Source organism: Oryzias latipes, chromosome 9 (assembly GCF_053564925.1).
Source record: "Oryzias latipes strain Hd-rR chromosome 9, Olatipes_Hd-rR_3.1".
Taxonomy (NCBI): Eukaryota; Metazoa; Chordata; class Actinopteri; order Beloniformes; family Adrianichthyidae; genus Oryzias; species Oryzias latipes.
In genome coordinates, this window is record NC_136245.1 from 1,727,660 (window position 1) to 1,750,409 (window position 22,750).

General features: G+C 42.8%; 2 protein-coding genes across 4 annotated transcripts in view; one reads left to right on the forward strand and one right to left on the reverse strand.

Annotated features, from left to right (window-relative positions):
- The window catches only part of abca2 (ATP-binding cassette, sub-family A (ABC1), member 2), a 90,951-nt gene extending 74,736 nt beyond the window's left edge, over positions 1-16,215 (reverse strand). For both annotated transcript variants that reach the window (XM_023958878.2, XM_023958876.2), the window contains exons 1-2: positions 15,932-16,215; positions 9,300-9,393 (exon numbers count right to left, since the gene is read on the reverse strand). In XM_023958878.2, the coding sequence (XP_023814646.1) occupies positions 9,300-9,393; positions 15,932-15,997 (160 nt within the window). In that variant the 5' untranslated portion in view covers positions 15,998-16,215. The remainder of the gene's footprint in view (positions 1-9,299; positions 9,394-15,931) is intronic.
- Positions 16,216-20,814: 4,599 nt separating this feature from the next.
- Positions 20,815-22,750, forward strand: LOC100049385 (fucosyltransferase 7). Of its 2 annotated transcripts, XM_078952075.1 has the most exons (2): positions 20,815-20,858; positions 21,327-22,750. In XM_078952075.1, exon 2 carries the CDS (start codon positions 21,334-21,336, stop codon positions 22,363-22,365), a length of 1,032 nt encoding a protein of 343 aa, XP_078808201.1. In that variant the 5' UTR covers positions 20,815-20,858; positions 21,327-21,333; the 3' UTR covers positions 22,366-22,750. The 2 variants fall into 2 exon arrangements, with proteins under 2 accessions (XP_078808201.1, NP_001098246.1); NM_001104776.1 differs by lacking the exon at positions 20,815-20,858 and having other exon boundaries at positions 21,334-22,365.

Consider the following 22,750-nt stretch of genomic DNA (forward strand, 5'->3'; position numbering starts at 1 on the left):
GAAAAATCCACTTTTTTCAAAATGGCGGCTTTTCTATTAATTTTATCTCCATAGCAACCATTTTATGTTTGGGTCGCCTGGGGATGACGAACAGATTGACGTCAGTTTCAGACAAATCGGAAAAAGTAAACCTTTGGACGTCCTTAGCAACGAAGTTTGTTTGCTAACCACGCCCACATTCCATATATGTCCAGATCCAGTGAATTTCAATATGTTCAGTTCCAGCCATGGATGAAGTTTATTGCAATATTTGCTTCAGATTTTGTCATAAAATGGCCACCAAACAGTAGTTTGTGTCGACATCCCATAATGATTTCTAAACGTATTTTATAGTCCAAAGCCTTGTGATCATTTTAATGTTTGAACGGTGTCTCTAGCTACAAGTATGTTGAAGTTATAATGGTTGAAAGAAACAAAGGTTTGCAAGGATTTTTTTTCAATGTATTTCAATGAAGCAAAAAATCCTGAAATATCCTAAAATATCTTAAAAAGTACAAGGATTTGAAAAACCAAAAGTCATAGCAGTAATAAGATAAAAGAGCTGAACATTTTAAAAGTTGAACGGTTCAAATAGGTTAAAAATTGTAGGAGGAGTTAAGTGCCGAAAAACGGCGGAAGATAGCATAAGAGGAAAACAAATGTAACACTAGAAGGAGCTGCATTTCCAGAAGAAAATGCAGGGTTGAATGCTGTACTGCTGAATGAAAGCTGAATTTGTTGAAGAAATGGCTGAACTTTGCTTGAAAATCTTGAAAAACTAAAGGATCAAAAGTCATAGAAAGAATAAGCTGAAAAAGTTAAACATTGTAATAGTAGAATGGCTAAAATAGGTCAAAAATGTAGAAGGAGTTAAGCATGAAAGCTTAAGTTAATGAAAAAATGTCTGAACTGTTGAAAATTTAAAGATGTTGCTAAAATGGCTAAAAGTGCTAGCATTGGAATCAGCATCATCAACTGACTCAAAAAACACATTGTTTGAGAGTATCATATTGGTAAAAGCTACATGTTCAAGGTTGATAAAAAATCCACTTTTTTCAAAATGGCGGCTTTTCTATTGATTTTATCTCCATAGCAACCATTTTATGTTTGGGTAACCGGGGGATGACGAACCAATCGACGTCAGTTTCAGACAAATCGGAAAAAGTAAACCTTTGGACGTCCTTAGCAACGAACTTTGTTTGCTAACCACGCCCACATTCCTTATATGTCCAGATCCAGTGAATTTCAATATGTTCAGTACCAGCCATGGATGAAGTTTATTGCAACATTTGCTTCAGATTTTGTCAAAAAATGGCCACCAAACAGTAGTTTGTGTCGACATCCCATAATGATTTCTGAACGTATTTTATAGTCCAAAGCCTTGTGATCATTTTAATGTTTGAACGGTGTCTCTAGCTACAAGTATGTTGAAGTTATATTTGTTTAAAGAAACAAAGGCTTCAGATTTGAAAAACACAAAATGGCTGCCAAACAGTCTTCATCCCATAATGACTTCAAACCTTGATGTTGTAATCCAAAGCACTGATCAATTGACAGTAAAAGTGGAGGCACGTCCTGCAGCAGAGGACATTCTGGCAAATGCTGAGCTTCAAGATTAGTTCTCTCAACTATGCATGTGCCACAAATGTTAGCACATTCATCCATGTATAATGAATGTGATATATGGATCATCAGCTAGCTAGCTGAATGACTCATCATTATTTTGTCATTTAACCACTAACATGTATGGTGTGACAACATGATAGTCACTTCTCGTAACAGCCACCTAACTCATGGTGTGGGAATCAACACTTCCCATGAGCCGTAGAGGCCGTGGGCGGGGCTAGGATTTTCAATGTATTTTAATGAAGCAAAAAATCCTGAAATATCCTAAAATATCTTAAAAAGTACAATGATTTGAAAAGCCAAAAGTCATAGCAGTAATAAGATGAAAGAGCTGAACATTTTAAAAGTTGAACGGTTAAAATAGGTTAAAAATTGTAGAAGGAGTTAAGTGCCGAAAAACGGCAGAAGATAGCATAAGAGGAAAACAAATGTAACACTAGAAGGAGCTGCATTTCCAGAAGAAAATGCAGGGTTGAATGCTGTACTGCTGAATGAAAGCTGAATTAGCTGAAGAAATGGCTGAACTGTACTGGAAGAACCATGAAAAGTTAAAGGTGCAAAAGTCCTAGCAGGAATAAGCTGAAAAAGTTGAACATTGTAATAGTAGAATGGCTGAAATAGGTCAAAATTTGTAGGACTTAAGCATGAAAGCTGAAATTGTAGAAAAAATGGCTGAATTGTTGAAAATTTGAAGATGTTGCTAAAATGGCTAAAAGTACTAGCATTGGAATCAGCATCATCAACTGACTCCAAAAAACACGTTGTTTGAGAGTATTATATTGGTAAAAGCTACATGTTCTAAGTTGATAGAAAATCCACTCTTTTCAAAATGGCGGCTTTTCTATTGATTTTATCTCCATAGCAACCATTTAAAGTTTGGGTCGCCTGGAGATGAGGAACAAATCAGCGTCAGTTTCAGATGAATCGGAAAAAGTAAACTTTTGGACGTCCTTAGCAACGAGCTTTGTTTGCTAACCACGCCCACATTCCTTATATGTCCAGATCCAGTGAATTTCAATATGTTCAGTTCCAGCCATGGATGAAGTTTATTGCAACATTTGCTTCAGATTTTGTCAAAAAATGCCCACCAAACAGTAGGTTGTGTTGCCATCCCATAATAATTTCAAAACGTATGTTGAAGTCCAAAGCCTTGTGAGCATTTCAATGTTTGAACGGTGCCTCTAGCTGAAAGCATGTTAAAGTTATAATGCTTGAAAGCAACAAAGGTTTTCAAGGATTCTCCATGTATTTAAATGAAGCAAAAATCTTGGAAAATCCTGGAAAATCTTGGAATATCTTGAAAAGTTCAAACATTTGAAAGACTAAAAGTCGTAGCTGAAAGGAATAAGCTGAAAGGGTTGAACATTGTAATAGTAGAAGGATTAAAATACGTGAAAGTTTGAAGAAGTTTAAAATTGCCTCACATTTTGGCACAAAATGGCCGCCAAACTGTAGGTGGTGTTGCCATCCCATAATAATTTTGAGCCTTGTGTTGAAGTCCAAAACCTTGTGAAAATTTCAATATTTGAACGGTGTCTCTAGCCAAAAGAATGTTAAAGTTACAATTGTTTAAAGAAGCAAAGGTGTGGCCAATGGAGCAAAAAGATTGGAAAATCTGGGAATATCCGGGAATATCTGGAAAAGTTCAAGGATTTGAAGGACCAAAAGTCATAGCTGAAAGGAATAAGCTGAAAAGGTTGAACATTGTAATAGTAGAATGGTAAAAATAGGTGAAAGTTTGAAGAAGTTTAAAATTGCCTCACATTTTGGCACAAAATGGCCGCCAAACTGTAGGTGGTGTTGCCATCCCATAATAATTTTGAACCTTATGTTGAAGTCCAAAACCTTGTGAACATTTCAATATTTGAACGGTGTCTCTAGCCAAAAGAATGTTAAAGTTACAATTGTTTAAAGAAGCAAAGGTGTGGCCAATGGAGCAAAAACATTGGAAAATCTGGGAATATCCGGGAATATCTGGAAAAGTTCAAAGATTTGAAGGACCAAAATGTCATAGCTAGAATAAGATGAAAGAGCTGAACATTTTCATAGTCGAACGGTTAAAATAGGTGAAAAATTGTAGAAGGAGTTTAACTGTGAACTTCTGAACGAAAAATTCTCCATGTATTTCAATGGAGCAAAAATTCCCGGAAAACCTGGAATATCTTAAAAAGTAAAAGGATTTGAAAAACCAAAAGTCATAGCAGAAATAAGATGAAAGAGATGAACATTTTAATAGTAGAATGGTTAAAATAGGTTAAAAATTGTAGAAGTAGTTAAACGCCAAAAAACGGCGGAAGATACTATAAGATACGATAATAATAAATAAAGAGAAACAGGAAAACAAAGGGTTGAATGCTTTACAGCATTCAACCAACTAGAAGGAGCTGCATTTCCAGAAGAAAATGCAGGGTTGAATGCTGTATTGCTGAAAGAAAACTTAATTTGTAAAAGGAATGGCTGAACTGAGCTGAAGGAGCTCAAAATTTTAGAAGTAAAATGGTTAAAATAGGTGAAAACCTGTAAAAGAGGTTAAGCACAAGAATTCCCTATGTAATTTAATGGAGCAAAAATCCTGGAAAATCTTAAAAAGTTCAATGATTTGAATGACCAAAAGTCATAGCAATAATGAGCTGAAAGAGCTCAAAATTTTAGAAGTAAAATGGTTAAAATAGGTGAAAACCTGTAAAAGAGGTTAAGCACAAGAATTCCCTATGTAATTTAATGGAGCAAAAATCCTGGAAAATCCTGGAATATCTTGAAAAGTTCAAAGATTTGAAAGACCAAAAGTAGTAGCTGAAAGGAATAAGCTGACACGGTTGAACATTGTAATAGTAGAATGATTAAAATAGGTGAAAGTTTGAAGAAGTTTAAAATTGCCTCACATTTTGGCACAAAATGGCCACCAAACTCTAGGTGGTGTTGCCATCCCATAATAGTTTTGAGCCTCATTTTGAAGTCCAAAGCCTTGTGAACATTTCAATGTTTGAACGGTGTCTCTAGCTGAAAGCATGTTGAAGTTACAATGGTTAAAACAAAAAAGGTTTTCAAGGATCATCCTTGTGTTTAAATGGAGCAAAATTCCTGGAAAATCCTGGAATATCTTAAAAAGTTCAATGATTTGAATGACCAAAAGTCATAGCAATAATGAGCTGAAAGAGCTCAAAATTTTAGAAGTAAAATGGTTAAAATAGGTGAAAACCTGTAAAAGAGGTTAAGCACAAGAATTCCCTATGTAATTTAATGGAGCAAAAATCCTGGAAAATCCTGGAATATCTTGAAAAGTTCAAAGATTTGAAAGACCAAAAGTAGTAGCTGAAAGGAATAAGCTGACAGGGTTGAACATTGTAATAGTAGAATGATTAAAATAGGTGAAAGTTTGAAGAAGTATAAAATTGCCTCACATTTTGGCACAAAATGGCCACCAAACTCTAGGTGGTGTTGCCATCCCATAATAGTTTTGAGCCTTATATTGAAGTCCAAAGCCTTGCGAACATTTCAATGTTTGAACTGTGTCTCTACCTACAAGTATGTGGAAGTTATATTGGTTGAAAGAAACTACAGTTTCAAATTTGAAAAACACAAAATGGCTGCCATGCAGTTTCCATCCCATAATGATTTCAAACTTTGATGTAATATTCCAAAGCACTAAGAATTTAACAGTGAAAGTACGGTCACTTCCTCCAGAAAGGGGCATTCTGTCTTATGTTCAACCTCATGACTAATTCTCTCAACTTTGCATGGGTCATGAATCTTAGCATACTCATCCATGTATAATTGAGAGCTGTGCTGATCATCAGCTAGATAGCTGGATGACACAGCATTTTATTGTCTTTGAACAACTAACGTGTGGCGTAACAACATGATAGTCAATTCTCGTAACAGCCACCTAACTCATGGTTTGGGAATCAACACTTCCCATGAGCCTTAGCGGCCGTGGGCGACGCTTGTTCACAAAATGGCTGAAGCACATGTTTGAACTGCAGCTTCCAGCTACGAGGAGGAAAATAAAAAATACATCAAAACTAACTTAGATTTGCTCCCACTGTTTTTTCTAACATACATTGAAACGTCAAAGCTTATGAGTAACCCCACCTCAAAGAAATTTCTTCCATGTAACGAAATATAATTGAGTTAGTGGAACTGAATTTCATCAAGAAAGGCAAGGTAAAAAAACATGCAGAAAAAGTCAGATGCTGGATTCGAACTGAGAACCTCAGTATTGTAAGACCACTTTCTAAGCCATTGAGCTAACATTTCTGTGACGACACAATGCAGCCGGTATCTATTAATCAAGCTTGTCGTATATAGTCTTATTGGGAGAAGCTGAGTTGAAACGATTTCATGCCACAGTTCGTTTTTTACGTGGAAAAAACGAACGAAAATTTTCACTTTTGAAAGGTCAAAGGATTTGAAGGACCAAAAGTGGTGGTAAAAAAATTGTGTAGGTACAAAAATTGTAAAAGGAGTTAAACAAGGCCCTAAATTGTTGAAAAAATGGCTGAATTGTTGAAAATTTGAAGATTTGAAGGAAAGGAATGGTTAGTACAATGGTTAAAGTAGGTAAAAACCTGTAAAAGAAGTTAAGCACAAGGATTCCCTGTGTATTTTAATGGAGCAAAAAATCCTGGAAAATCCTGGAATATCTTAAAAAGTTCAATGATTTGAATGACCAAAAGTAATCACTGTAATAAGTTGAAAGAGCTCAACATTTTAAAAGTAAAATGGTTAAAGTAGGTAAAAAACTGTAAAAGAAGTTAGGCACAAGGATTGCCTGTGTATTTTAATGGAGCAAAAATCCTGGAATATCTTAAAAAGTTGAAGTATTTCAAAAGCCAAAAGTAATAACTGTAATAAGTTGAAAGATTTGAACATTTTAAAAGTAAAATGGTAGAAAAAATATTAAGGGTCCGAACTGGGAGTCGATTCGGCAACCTTGTGCACCATAACTTCCCAATGCATTTTAATAGGGCAAAAATTCCCGGAAAAACTGGAATATCTTAAAAAGTACAAGGATTAAAAGTACCAAAAGTCATAGCAATAATTAGCTGAAAGAGCTGAACATTTTAAAAGTTGAATGGTAAAAATCGGTTAAAAACTGTAGAAGGAGTTAAGTGCCGAAAAACGGCGGAAGATGAGCGTAATAAAGAACTAGAAGGAGCTGCATTTCCAGAAGAAAATGCAGGGTTGAATGCTATAATGCTGAATGAAAGCTGAATTTGCTGAAGAAATGGCTGAACAGAGCTGAAAGACCTCAACATTTTAAAAGTAGAATGGTTAAAGTAGGTAAAAAACTGTAAAAGAAGTTAAAAAAAAGATTTCCTATGTATTTTAATGAAGCAAAAATCCTGGGAAATCCCGGAATATCTTTAAAAGTTAAAAGATTTAAAAAAAAATCATAGCAGGAAAAAGTTGAAAAAGTTGAACATTGTAATAGTAGAATGGCTAAAATAGGTCAAAAAATGTAGAAGGAGTTAAGCATGAAAGCTTAAGTTGATACAAAAATGACTGGACTGTTGAAAATTTGAAGATGTTGCTAAAATGGTTAAAAGTGCTAGCATTGGAATCAGCATCATCAACTGACTCAAAAAAACACTTTGTTTGAGAGTATCATATTGTTAAAAGCTACATGTTCTAAGTTGACAGAAAATCCACTTTTTCCAAAATGGCGGCTTTCCTATTGATTTTATCTCCATAGCAACCATTTTATGTTTCGGTCGCCTGGGGATGACGAACCAATCGACGTCAGTTTTAGACAAATCGGAAAAAGTAAACCTTTGGACGTCCTTAGCAAAAAAGTTTGTTTGCTAACCACGCCCACATTCCTTATATGTCCAGATCCAGTGAATTTCAATATGCTCAGTTCCAGCCATGGATGAAGTTTATTGCAACATTTGCTTCAGATTTTGTCAAAAAATGCCCACCAAACAGTAGGTTGTGTTGCCATCCCATAATAATTTCAAAACGTATGTTGAAGTCCAAAGCCTTGTGAGCATTTCAATGTTTGAACAGTGCCTCTAGCTGAAAGCTTGTTAAAGTTATAATGCTTGAAAGCAACAAAGGTTTTCAAGGATTCTCCATGTATTTAAATGAAGCAAAAATCTTGGAAAATCCTGGAAAATCTTGGAATATCTTGAAAAGTTCAAAGATTTGAAAGACTAAAAGTCGTAGCTGAAAGGAATAAGCTGAAAGGGTTGAACATTGTAATAGTAGAAGGATTAAAATACGTGAAAGTTTGAAGAAGTTTAAAATTGCCTCACATTTTGGCACAAAATGGCCGCCAAACTGTAGGTGGTGTTGCCATCCCATAATAATTTTGAACTTTATGTTGAAGTCCAAAACCTTGTGAACATTTCAATATTTGAACGGTGTCTCTAGCCAAAAGAATGTTAAAGTTACAATTGTTTAAAGAAGCAAAGGTGTGGCCAATGGAGCAAAAAGATTGGAAAATCTGGGAATATCCGGGAATATCTGGAAAAGTTCAAAGATTTGAAGGACCAAAAGTCATAGCTGAAAGGAATAAGATGAAAGGGTTGAACATTGTAATAGTAGAATGGTAAAAATAGGTGAAAGTTTGAAGAAGTTTAAAATTGCCTCACATTTTGGCACAAAATGGCCGCCAAACTGTAGGTGGTGTTGCCATCCCATAATAATTTTTAAACCTTATGTTGAAGTCCAAAACCTTGTGAACATTTCAATATTTGAACGGTGTCTCTAGCCAAAAGAATGTTAAAGTTACAATTGTTTAAAGAAGCAAAGGTGTGGCCAATGGAGCAAAAAGATTGGAAAATCTGGGAATATCCGGGAATATCTGGAAAAGTTCAAGGATTTGAAGGACCAAAAGTCATAGCTGAAAGGAATAAGCTGAAAAGGTTGAACATTGTAATAGTAGAATGGTAAAAATAGGTGAAAGTTTGAAGAAGTTTAAAATTGCCTCACATTTTGGCACAAAATGGCCGCCAAACTGTAGGTGGTGTTGCCATCCCATAATAATTTTGAACTTTATGTTGAAGTCCAAAACCTTGTGAACATTTCAATATTTGAACGGTGTCTCTAGCCAAAAGAATGTTAAAGTTACAATTGTTTAAAGAAGCAAAGGTGTGGCCAATGGAGCAAAACCATTGGAAAATCTGGGAATATCCGGGAATATCTGGAAAAGTTCAAAGATTTGAAGGACCAAAATGTCATAGCTAGAATAAGATGAAAGAGCTGAACATTTTCATAGTCGAACGGTTAAAATAGGTGAAAAATTGTAGAAGGAGTTTAACTGTGAACTTCTGAACGAAAAATTCTCCATGTATTTCAATGGAGCAAAAATTCCCGGAAAACCTGGAATATCTTAAAAAGTAAAAGGATTTGAAAAACCAAAAGTCATAGCAGAAATAAGATGAAAGAGATGAACATTTTAATAGTAGAATGGTTAAAATAGGTTAAAAATTGTAGAAGTAGTTAAACGCCAAAAAACGGCGGAAGATACTATAAGATACGATAATAATAAATAAAGAGAAACAGGAAAACAAAGGGTTGAATGCTTTACAGCATTCAACCAATAAATAAAGAGAAACAGGAAAACAAAGGGTTGAATGCTTTACAGCATTCAACCAATTAAACGAAAAGGATGCCTTCAAAATGGTATAGAGCAGGCAGTTAAAGGGTTGAAGCATACAGATCCCAAATAACCAACTTTGACTTCATACCTTCTTTGACAGGAATCGCTGGTTTCTTCTGCCTCAGACCCAGGAGGATGAAAAAGAGAACAAGAGGGATGAAGATCTCAAAGGCCAGAACCCACTGGAGAAGCAGAAGCAGAAGAAACAGATCCTTAGCAGCAGCAGTTCTCACTTCACTTTACTGATCCTGGAACATGAAGGCCCATGTTTCACCGCTCCTGTGGAGAAAATCACCTGCGGTTTTTCCCGAACCGTCCCTGAAGGTGAGCACCAAAACTTCAAATAAGATACGGAGAATAAACCATGACAGGACCAGACGTGTGCTTCAAACGAAACATGGCTGTTCAGCCGTTCTCAGCTGCACAACAACAGCTGTTCACATGGACGAGTAACTGTCACCACGCTTGTTCAGCAGAAAACTGTAGGTGTGTGCTTCAGCAACAGTCTGGCCACACAATAAGCATCGTCATCTGCGTCTCATGATACGTATCGCGATACGTCCCAAGACCGCACCGAAACTATTTTTCAGTAAGTTAAGACTAAGTAATACTTGTCTCCTAACAAAAACTGCAAGGCTGGCTGAACTTTTAGCAATGAACACAAGCTGCTTCTTGTGAGATCTTGTGGTTTTGTGCGTACAGAGCTGCTCTAAGAGGCTCCATGTGCTCTGCTGCCCACTAGTGGAAGGAGGGTGAAGTGGAAACCCAGAGTCAGACGCTGAAGGACGCTCAGAAATAATTAAATAAATATCGATCTGGCAGCATTTTTAATCAATGCAAGTATCGCCAAATGAACTATCGCCATATGTTGCAGAATCGATTTTTCCCGACACCTCGGCTGTCAGCCATCAGTCCCCAGGGCTTTAGATGTGCTTCAGCTTCAGGTGAAGCACCACCACCTCCACCCTGAAACAACAATGTTTCATCAGGTTTATTTGCAGCTTTAATCGTCTTCTCAGAGTCATTAGTAAACCTCCTTCCACCTCACTAGACCTGCCTCCAGACAGTACAATGTGACAATATCTGCAGTCTTCTTTTGCCAAGAAACAGACTTTCGGTACCAGACAGCAAAAGCCAAAAGTCCTTCTGGCATCTTTTGACCTGCGGCTTGTGAACGTTTCTTTTCTGGCCTCTGTTTGTTCCGTCACTGCATGTCTGAAAAACATGTTTGAGGATCTTCAGCAGCACTAGCAAAGATCCACAGCCAGGAAACCCGACTGACAGACATCTCAGAGCCTCTGAACTCATCGCAGGTAGGAGCCTGAGGTGATCCTGCAAACTGCTGCTCACTGCAACACACAAAAACTAGATCTGTTTCACACACGAAACTGAACTCCAAAGAACCTATATGAATGGTACCAGTCGCTGTAGCTCCTCCCACAGGCTGCAACATTAGAACCATTCAATTCTGTAGTAGGAGGTAAAGAAGAGAAGATGACAGGAATGACAAGGATGGGGAGCGGACCACTGTGGGATTCAGCATTAGAGTCCATCTGTGTGCTGCAGCATGAGCAAAAACGTCTTTGTTACAATTTTACAAGTTGCTTTCCTAAAGCAACCAGTCAGTTTTATCTCATCTGTTCTAGTCTGATTTTTCATAATGAATCAGACTTTTCTATTTGCATTTCATCCCCCAGACCCCCCCCCCTCCCACACACACACACACACACACACACACAAAGAACAGCAACAAAAGGCAGCGGCAGAGAAAAGGAACAATGCTTCCTTGTTGACCTATGCGCACAGACCCACACTGTCTGTGTGTGTTCATCTTTTACACACATGCCTGCACACAAAGCTAACCAATGTGGAGGTCAGGACAAAACAATTAGGCCTTTTAGGCCGAGACAAGACGGCACAGAGACTCAAACACACTCAAGTGACAGGACTGAACTGAACAACGCACACACACACACACACACACATTTGCAGGAATGACCCTTCACTAAGTGAGGTCTGGACTGCAGGCAGCCTCTGAAACTTGGATGGCTTGTATTAACTGCAGTCAGGGTTTGATGAATGATACGTTCAGGTACAGGTGCAGACTCACCTGGGTTGAAGGACAAACATGCTCAGTTTAGAGTTGTTGTTACAGTTTTATAATGATAAAATATATATTCTTTTTTTTCACGTCTTTATTTTCCCAATTCAGTGAGTTACCATGGCAACACTAGGCATCCGTTCAGGCCTGAACGCTTACCTCTGACTGCAGGTTTTAATTTTTGGATGCAAGTAAACAAGATGTGGGCCGTTTCCCTGGTAACGCAGTTAGAAAAATGAGCATCTTTTGATCTTATTGACCAAGGTCTGCAGCTAAACTGAAGCAGGGGGGGGGGGGTGAGCTGCTTCAGTGCTCACACCCCCCCTGCTTCAGTGCTCCTCAGAAAAATGCAGATGAGGGTTTCAAGATGGCAGCTCTTCTGTGGAACCAGAATGTTTTCTGTCTGTCTCCATACGACAAACATTTCTGCAGGTTCCAGAAGCTAAATGGAAAAGTTTTTGCTGCCAGCTTCATGTTTCCATGGAAACATTGGGGGTGGGGGGGGCCAATCTTCAAGAGTCAAGCATAACACAGAGAAAGAGAGGAAAATGACAACGCAGTCATTCAGTTTCTGACTCCTGGACAATGTTTCTGAGTCTGTTTGTGTTTCAGCTCATCTGAAAACCAAAACAGTCATGTTAGTGAGTGTGTGCGTGTGTGTGTGTGTGTGTGTGTGCGTGCGAGCGTGTGTGCGTGCGCGTGTGTGGGTGTGTTTCCCAGTGCTGATCTTGCAGTTTATAAATTTTCCGATTTCCATCTTAGAGGTCGTATTTGCAGCGTCTTTTTTTTTCTCTTACCTTAAAGACAAAAAACGATCCATTAAATTGAAGGTGAACTGTGAGGCACAATGTGGCTGTGGAGCGTTAGACAATAAACATCTCAGATATCAAAAAAAATGCAGACCAGTGTGACTAGAATAATCAGCACCTCATTTTAGGCAATATTCTGGAATGTGACAACCGTTCCTTGTTGTTTTCATTGAATGTCTGGTTCTGATCCATAAAGTCTTCTCCAGCAGCACATCGCAGAACTGACGAGTGGTTAGTTGGTTTTGGTTTGGACTGTGCTGTCAGTGGTCTGCATGTGAAACTATGCATGAAACTACAGACCTTTTCTAAAGACCACTACACAACCATGCAGCCTGTCAAATTCCATGCTATTGAATATGTTTGAACAATTAGCAATAGAACATTTAAATCAGTTCCAATCCAAAGTTTGGACCAAACGACAAATGGTGTACGCCATCAGTGTGTGTGTGTGTGTGTGGGGGGGGGGGGGGGGTAAAGCCCTTTGGGGTTTGATCAATGAAAGAGAGTTCTATATAAGTGTCCACTTCAGCTTTCATTTCCCCGTGAATGTCAGTTTAGTCCGGTGTTTGTTTGTGGTGCGTCTGCACATGACTTCCACAGACCCACACTGGTGCCTTTGTGGACCACGTTTAAAGACTGTTTTGAAATCTTTATTTTCTCTTTCAAATACAAAAATGCTCCACACACAAAAAGACAAGAGATAAAAATATTTAAGGGATCAAAGAAATGACAGATGAGAGCATTTTAGCATCTGTATGAACGTTTTAAAGCCAAAGAGTTTAAACGCACAGGCATGTCTGTAGTACAGAAATCCATCCAGGAAAAGAAGCTGCTCTGATCCAAAACCAGAATCAAATGAAGCCTTTTGGATCTGCAGTCTGAGTGAGAAGTAAAGCTCTTAACTTTAAAGCCTATTGCTAAAAGTCTTGCATGAAAGTCAGTCATTTGGCTGATGCTAGAAAAACAGCTGGATGCAGGACAAACCGGGAGGTGCAGCCAAGAGTCTGACCCAGTTTAAGAAGGCCCCCCCACACACGGATAAAGCAGCTCATGATGGTCAAACAGGCTCAACGTAGAGCATCGGAGAGCAGATCTGCTCAGAGGTTTCTGGGTGTTTCCGCTGAGCCACACAGGCAGCTCACCACGGAAAAAGAGGCCCAGACAGCTCATAAATAATGGAAAGCTTCCTCCTTTCTCCAGGGAAGTGAACCAGAGACGGAGATGGATCCCATTCAGAGAGGAAAAAAGAAAGAGCTTGCTTTGCAGGATATATGATGCCCACCTGCTTTCTGTGTCAAGTGCTGAGTCACGTGGTTCTGGTCCCGGACACAAACCCGGACAGAACATTCACGCTTTACGCATTAGTTCTGCAGGAGCTGTGTGGACTTTCTGAGGTAGATGTGCTATAAATACACCCAGATCCACCCCCCTCAGCACTATGACTCCAACTCCTCTGATTGGGTCACTGACTAAGCTGGAGGGGGGCACTGAAAATCTGGCAACTTGGGGAGAGACATTTCTAAAAGCCACATCGCCCAAAATAAAAGAGCTGACGGGCTTCAGGGTTTCTGAAAAACGTCTGGATCGGCTTCAAATGCTTCACAAAGTGCAGCGTCACACTGATGGAGGATGGGGGGGGGCTCAGATCTGTCAACAGGTGTCCGTCTGTCGCTCACATTACTGACATCAACTGGATTGGTTTCTATTGTAAAAGTTTCCCAGTGGTCTTTTAATTATGAATATGCCATTTTTAGCAAAAGTCAAGAAGCCTGTGTCGTTTTTTAAGACACATTTTCTGCAGCGCAGCAGGAGCTCGTTAGAAATTCGCCCATTGTGGGCGGGACTCTAGACGCAAAGTTAGCCTCCTGAATTTCCCAGCATTCCTTTGTTTACATTCTCGTTCAAGCTAACATTAGAGTGGCAGAAAAAACAAACGGCAAGCCCTACTATCTTTAAAATGACCAATTATTCAAAATGAACATCACATATAAAGTCAAAAATTAATGATTTCCCCCCCAAAGTCATTTTAAGTTCTTAATGTAGAAATGTGTGGAAATGTAAACACAAAGCTACAGTGTGGTTGAGTTGAAGTCACTAATGAAGAGAAAACTGTTTTTCATAAACAATAGAGACTTTTGAATGGGATGTAATCAATAACTTGATCTTTAACCAAATGCCGTCAAATGTGAAATTGATTTGGATGGGATAGAATGGAATGGAATGAATTTTATTAAGATGGGATCAGTGGTTTGGCAGAGGCCTGCTCTGATCTGGCAAAGCCGTAACCCTGAACAGTGAAGTTCTGCCTCTGACCCCAGCCGGACTCCACGGCTCCTCGTTTGGCCCTGGGGTCAGACATGGAGCACGGGAAGCAGCATGATGACTGCTCTGTGGATCCACTGAACATCTGGATCCACATGAGCCTTCAGTCTAGGGTTTCTGTAGTGTTCTCCATGCCTCTGTGCTGACGAGCGGAATGACAGAGCATAGAACACATGCAGGACTGATTGGACATCTAGACCGCGACATCCCAGCATGTTCCTCTTGAAAAAACGTTCCTAAGTCAAGGACAACGGATCACATCATGTGTGGTAACCTCAACCAACACGGATGCTGTTCTGAAGCCAAAGAGAAATAGAGCCAGATCTGTTCAGTGATCTACCACCAGTATGTGGGGGGGGTCATGAGAGACAGTGTTGGACATTCCAACTGTGCTTCACCTCTGACCTTTCATCCTACATCAGAGATCGATGCTCGACATTGACCAAAATAAACACACATCTGCAGAAAAACTGCACAAAAAGTCACGTGACCACAGGGCTGCGGGGAAGGGGGGAGGGGTCCAGCCAGCCCTACCTGCCATGACCAATCAGATGACCACCCTCTATCAACCAGATCAGGGACACCGCCCTGCAGGACGTGGTTTACTGCAAAACTCCTCCCTCAAAGCAAACACGCGACAGGTGAGATGCGAAGCACACACCTGGACTTTGGACTTCCTCATCCACAGCTGGCAGGACGTGCCATCATCCACGCACGCACGCGCGCACACTCACTACATAACATATGACTGCTTGATCTGCTTTGATCCAACAGGTTGCATGTTAAATTTAGCTGCAATTTCTGATAAAACAACAACAACCTGTTTGCAGCCGCATCTGGTGCTCACACGCACCTCCTGCCCGCACGCATCTCCTATCCCGCACGCATCTCCGGCCCGCACGCACCTCCTATCCCGCACGCATCTCCTATCCCGCACGCATCTCCTATCCCGCACGCATCTATTATCCCGCACGCATCTCCTGCCCGCACGCTCCTCCTATCCCGCCCGCATCTCCTATCCCGCCCGCATCTCCTGCCTGCACGCATCTCCTATCCCGCACGCATCTCCTATCCCGCACGCATCTCCTGCCCGCACGCTCCTCCTATCCCGCCCGCATCTCCTATCCCGCACGCATCTCCTGCCTGCACGCATCTCCTATCCCGCACGCATCTCCTATCCCGCACGCATCTCCTGCCCGCACGCTCCTCCTATCCCGCCCGCATCTCCTGCCTGCACGCATCTCCTATCCCGCACGCATCTCCTATCCCGCACGCATCTCCTGCCCGCACGCTCCTCCTATCCCGCCCGCATCTCCTGCCTGCACGCATCTCCTATCCCGCACGCATCTCCTGCCCGCAGAGGAGTCCAGAAGGACTCAATAAACCGGGGCTGCGGGAAACGGAGCAGCCGCGGGGCGCGGGCACACCGACCAAAACAAACAACAGCGCCCCTGTCGGGGCTCCAGCGCGCCGAGGGCAACAGCTTACCGGCCCCCTTCTTTTCAGAGAGACGTTCTTCCACAGAAGAAGGTGGAGCTGATGGAGGAACCCCATCCCGAGTCCCGCTCGTATGTCCCGCTACAACAATTCAACAGCGCGGCGGCGCTCTGCGGCTGCGCGTGACTCCACTGCGGGACCTCATCCCGCACGGCCCGGCCCGGCGCTGTGGTGCTGGATCAGAGGCGGCCGAACGACGCCTGTGAGCCGGCGACAGTTGGAGCTGCTTCCGCCTTCATCCATCCTCACCAACGGGCGGGGGAGGGAGGGCTGCACTTCCGGGTACACCCCGCGCGCGCGCTCTGTTATGTAAAAACTAAAGCTGCTCACGCGCTGGATGTGGGATGATTCCAGGTCATAAAACACCAACGTCACCAGACTGCAAACCAAATACTCATCCAAACCAGTGGATAGAAGAAAGAAAGCCCATTTTACACAAATGTGACTTTTTATTCTGTCCGTAAATTGTATAACTCAGAAAAAAATCTGCTAAAACCTGTTATGATGTGCAAAAAGGGATGTCTAAAGACTTTAACTAAAAAAAATACTTGTAATTTCTGTTTAAATAAAGATAGCTGCAAAAATATCTACTCTCCATCCAGACATCCATTTTTGAAACCATTCCCATCGCTTTAGAAAAAAATAAAATTAAAAAACACTGGGTTGCTGGAGCCTATCCCAGCTACTCTTGGGTGAATGTGGGCAGTGGCGGTTCTACACTAACTTACTCCCTGCGCGAGTAACCCCACCAGCGCCCCCCCCCCCCGCACACATACAAAATTTGACAACATCCTCTTGTGTTCCCTATCTTCTATTTAGCCATTTTACACAAAAAATGCATGAATTTTCTAGACTCGTATTACAGGGGGGGTCAAACTCAGTCACACAGGGGCCTAAGTTAAAAACACGCTTAAGGTTTTGGGCCGAAGAAGATAAACATTAACTGAACACACTAAAGCTAAACTTTTAAACCTTTTAAACTGAACTTGTTGAACATAAATATGAATAAAAACAGGAACATTAATCCAGAATAACTCAAGTTAAACCTTAAATAACTTGTAATATTTTGCTCTCCATAGAAATATATTCTGTCAAAATTATACAAATATGAACATGCTGCAGAACAAAACAAAGAAAGCCTGGAAATAATAATAAGAAATTACAAATCAAGGGGGGGCTGCTCTCCTGGTTGGGCTGGGGCGGCGCTCTCTTTCCCTCTGCGCCTCCCTGCTCTCTGGCTCTGGGGGCCTCGCGGCGGTCCTGCTGGCCCTGGCCTGGGTGGCGGTCTTGGTCGCCCGGGCGGCGGTTGTTCCCTGCCTGTTACCGTGTGGCGTTGGGGGGATTCCGGCTGCCGCTACTGCTGCGGCGGGGGTCTGGGTGTGGGGGTGGCTGGGCACTCTCCTTCCTTCTTTTCAGGTTCCACCATCCATTTTAGAAGAACATAAACACTCACCTGAGCACAGGTGTTAGCTCACCTTTGCACTAACAGTTTGCATGGTTTAATGACTGAAATATTTCACACTAGTTGGTTTTAAGGCTTGCACCATACATGTGAAGAGGAAATAGGATGAAGACATTCTTAAGAGTCTGATGTGTTACAATAAAAGCGTAAAGTGTCGGCTGCTGAGGCAATTTCAAACTAAAAGCTCCTAGCATCCTCTTTGAATGTAGTAGCACATTATGTGCAACGCATCGGGCACGGCAAATGCCGCCCCCTATGAAGTGCCGCCCTGGGCGACCGCCCATATCGCCCATATCCAAAACCGCCACTGAATGTGGGCTTCACCCTGGAAGGTTCACCTGTCCATCACATAAACAGATAACCTTACACATTTTAAAAGCTCTATATCCTGCTTTTCTTAAGCCTCTCAGAGTAAACCATGTCCATATGTATGATAATATGTTACCTTTGGCAAACTACAGAACCATTTTTTTTTATTAAATATGAGTTATTTCTCTGAGGCTCTGCCTTTCCTTCCTTGTGGGTGTTTCCCATTTCATTACATCAACCTAGAGGCGGCCTCAGCAGCGTCTCTGTGTTTCTGCCACGGAAACAATTAACCGAACTTTTGCAACGACGGATGTTCATGTTGTTCATATAAAGGAAAGCATTCAGCCGATCACCACTAGCTCCACGGAGATATTGGGTGTGTGTGTTAGCCTGGGGGCGGGGCTAGCAGGTAAAGACTCTTCCTGGAAGGGGCGGGTCCTCCCTTTGTGATGTCATAATGTGAGGAACCACTTGTTTTTGTGGATTGGGTCTGAGAGAGCAGGTTTTTACAGGAATACTCAGAAAAGTGTCAATGGGGAGTCGTTTAGCTCGTGCTGGTTTGCGGCGCCTTCCGTCCGTGAAACCAGGGTTCGACTCCGGGCTGCTCCCTGTTCCCTTCTCTACCTCTGTGCCGGTCCCAAGCCCGGTTGCTTTGAGCGGGTTGGGTCAGGAAGGGCATCCGGCGTAAAACATTGCCAAGTTTACCATGCGACTCGTTCACTGTGGCGACCCCTGATGGGAAAAGCCGAAAGAGAAACAACAACTCAGAAATGTGTCAATGGATCAAAATACCACTTTGGGGTTTCCTTTCTGAGAAATGAACATTAGAAAACACCTAAAAGCTCAAAACGTAGATTAAGCATGATGTAGACCCTTTGACCCTCACAAAATGGCAGAACGGGAACAGATGTATTTGTTATTTCCATATTATTATGACTGTCTGTCAATTGTTTCCAAGACCTGATGAACTTCTGGATACCAACAGAGGAAATCGAATCCTTGAGAAGAAACACAGAAGCTGAGTGAGTTTGGTTACTATGCGCTCCTGATGCGACTGCAGCAGCACCCTGTGTCATGTGTTACACTGGGATCTGGGCTGAGTTTGGGGGCACAGGGACAGAGCCAACCTGATGCCTTGCTCGCACGCACCTGTGTAGGGGTTAAGACGTACGGGTGCTACGGGATTGTGGGCTGTCTGTGCCATGGAGGGTCATGGAGAGGAGGGGCTGCGTGCTAAAGTCCCACTACAATCATCTTCTGATCTGTTCACTTTGGTCTTTTAAATATAATGACACCATTTTCAGCCAAAATCCAAAAACCTCTCAGTTTCTAGGTCATAGTTTCTGCAGAGCAGCAAGAGTTCTTCAGAAATTCACCCATGAGTTGTGGGCGGGACCATTGGTGCAGAGTAAGCCTGCCCCTGCTTCCCAACATCCAACAGTTTTACAGTCCCTCACACCCCCAACCTAACATTAGCGGAGCAACATAAATGGGGATAAATATCGTAGCTATCTAGTGGCACAGTTCTGATCCAGATTCCAGCTCAGCCGAGGAAAACAAAGACGGTCATGGATCCATTGGTCTGCAGGTGGATGATCAGAATGGAGCAGAGCAGGGAGCTCGGGAACCGTCAATTGTAGCTTCTATGTCCCAGCTACAGTAGTACACTGCTCCTGATTCACAACAATTTGAGTAAAATAAATACTAAGAAATGTGATTTTAAGCAAAATCTTCATAAATTATCTCCATGAGAAATTGTGACAAGATCATGACAAAAACCCAATTGTCGTTGCAGTGTCTCTAAGGGAAGCACACATCTGAGGTTTGTGCAGCCACTCAACCCTTGTGCTATCTTAGATGACCCCCCCCCCCCACTCTTACATTGAGGTGTTCTCCCTACCATGACAAAGGTGGATAAAGGTGGAAAGATTTCATGTAATCCATGGACACCAGTGAAGATCACAAATCATTGAAGAAAAAAGGTTCAGAGCACTGTCTAGTGGGTCTAGATGACCCACCTCCCAATGTTAAAGTGCCTAGGATAGAACAAGGGTTAACGGGACATCATGAAAATAGAACATACCATTGTCGTGCATATGGTGAGTGTATCATATAGTATTTGTAAGGATAATGTAAGTTACACATACTTAGGACATACGGTGCCACTGACACTGACAGACCCTGTCGTTCTGTCAGAACACTGCTGCTGGGCATCCGTGGTACAAGAGAAAGCGCCTTCAGACTGGACGATCGGGGCGGAGAGGCCGGTTTAACAGTCATGATGTGGTTTTTACCAGCAGGAGACATGCAGCACCGTGCATTTCCTCTGCAGAACAGAACAGCAGAAAGAGGAAGACCAGTTGTCAGGTTGGGAGGGGCTGGTGAGCGTGAAGGACCCAAAATGCAGAGACATGAGACAAGGAGTTTATTCTCAAACAAAAAGCGCTGCAGAGCAGGGAAACCTAAAAAAACTCACAGTGGTAAACCATGAAAACATGGCAGAAGACCGTCAGGGAAGAGCCGGTAATGGACCAGCACTAGAGGAAGGCAGAGACAAGACTTAAATACAAACAGCACTGACAAGACACAGGTGAACATGATCAGGAGAGATTAGGCCTAGGGAAGTAAAACTTAAAACCATGACATAACAGTAACCCTTTCAAAATAAAACAGGAAACAGAACTCAAACATGACAGAAACAAGATGGAAAGCAAAAACCAATACAAAGAAACCCAAACCATGACACCAGTTTGTGGTTGACTGCAATGTTCAGCCAGTTTAGCCAGTTGTTCTCCCTGCAGGACTCAATGAATAACGTTTGAGCGTTCTTGAGCAGTTTGAGTAGATGGAAACTTTGTGGATCTCTGCATGGTGGTTGGGTGGAGATTCAGCCCTCAGATCTGAGTAAACGTGAAAGTGAACCCTCCCATGCTGGCATGGCTCTGAGCTGGTGCAGACTCAGTGATCGGCGTTTCTCATTTGAAACTGAGAGAGACGTTGTGACACTCTGCCGATGACCACAACCAGCAGACACGTTGAGCAACGCATGAGTCTAAATTTGGTGGCGCAGGATTTCCTTGACATTCTACAGTTTGCAGAGGACGTCCAGTTCCTGACAGCGCACCCCCCAGATCCCGTCTCATCAAGGTAAGTGCTGGCCTCCCTGCCAGCCTTCCTATTTCATAAATGGCCAATCTGATGGTTTGAAGTGAAGCAAACTGCGCCCTGGCGGCTGGAGGATCCTTCTACAACCACTGTTTGTAGACTGGGGGTCTCTTCTGAAACATGCAGGACGCCTGACAGCACAGCAGCTCACACTGGTGGAATCTCACGGAGAAAAAGTCGCAGAGTGTCAAGAACAGACAGGAAAGAAACGTCTGTTTTTGCTTTTCGTTCAGCAGGAATTCTCCTGCATGTTTTCTCAAACATCTCTCTTTAAACTCAGAAGACTTGGCAGGAGAAAAGCAAACTAGTCTCATCTTGCTGAACAAAGCTTTCATTGTGTTGTTTCTTTGTTTGGGGTTTTGGTTTTTTGTCTTCCTGTGAGGTTTTTGTTTGGCTGACTTGATAAAAGTGCATGAAAGCAGGTTTCTTCTGTTCTTTCCTCATCTGCAGTGAAGCCATGATCAAGTCTGAAGCCCGGCTTCTTTGCCTTCTGCTGCTTCTCAGCTGCCTCTCGCTGCTGCTTTACCCCAGCCTGTTTGACCCAAAGCCCGGCCCGCCACAGCCCTGTCCGCACACTCCTCAGAAAAACATCAGCATCCTCCTCTGGCACTGGCCGTTTGGCCAGTCTTACAGCCTGAAAGGGGACAAATGTCTCACAGCGTACAACATCAGCCACTGCTTCCTGACGGACGACACTGATGCTCTTCCCTCGGCGGATGTGGTGGTGTTCCACCATCAGGAGCTGAGCAGGGGGGCCTCTGCCCTCCCTCGCCATCGCTCGGCCTGGCAGAGATGGGTGTGGATGTCCCTGGAGCCTCCTGTCAACAACGCCAATCTGCGCCAGCTCAACGGCGTCTTCAACTGGACTATGAGCTACAGGCGGGATGCAGACATCCCCGTCCCGTACGGGGTAACGGTGCCAGGAGTACAAAGGTTAAACGTCCAAGCTGCAACGAACCGCTCTTATTTCGCCTGCTGGCTGGTCAGCAAATACAGGCCCAGTCAGGCACGGGCCGGTGTTTACCAGAGTCTGAAGAGGGAAATCCCCATTGAAGTGTTTGGAAGGTGGAAGAAGAATCCACTGCCAGACCACATGCTGCTCCCCACCATCTCCAAGTGTCTGTTCTATCTGGCCTTTGAGAACTCAGAGGCAAGGGATTACATCAGCGAGAAGCTGTGGAGGAATGCCTTCCAATCAGGAGCCATTCCTGTCGTCCTGGGCCCCAGCAGGGCCACCTATGAGGCTGTGGCCCCACCCCACTCCTTCATCCACGTGTCCGACTTCAGGAGCACAGCTGAGCTGGCCACATATCTGAAGCACGTGGCCGCTGACCGGCAGGTCTACGAGGGGTACCTGCAGTGGCATCACACTCACAGCATCAAGACCCTCACCGACTGGAGGGAGCGGCTGTGTCAGATCTGTGCACGTTACCCCAGCCTGCCAGCCAGCAAGGTCTACCAGGACCTGGAGGGCTGGGTTCACAGCTAGCCCCTCACCAGACCAGGACAGACCCGGTTTCCTGTTCGCTGGCCTCCAGTGCTCCTCTGGACAAAAACATGGAAGTGTTTCCATGAACCAATCATTCAAGAGAAAAAGTAGAATGAAAGAAGAGACCAGATCCTCACTGGAATTGTGCTGGGAAACACTTCTATTACTGAGACAGCATTCATAAGAATTACATTCTTTACATCAGAAGTTAGATCAAGGGCCGCATTTCAGAATGTTCTGACTGGCTGGACACACCTGGTTCAGGTAATCAGCCAAGAGTTAAGCAGGATATCTGGAAAACAGGGAGATAGCGCGACCCACCCCAGCCTTTTAGACCCACCCCAGCCCTTTAGACCCACCCCAGCCTTTTAGACCCACCCCAGAC

Bases quoted from the DNA above. Each gene is read 5' to 3' on its own strand.
- LOC100049385 (XM_078952075.1), top strand. From the start codon at position 21,334: ATGATCAAGTCTGAAGCCCGGCTTCTTTGCCTTCTGCTGCTTCTCAGC.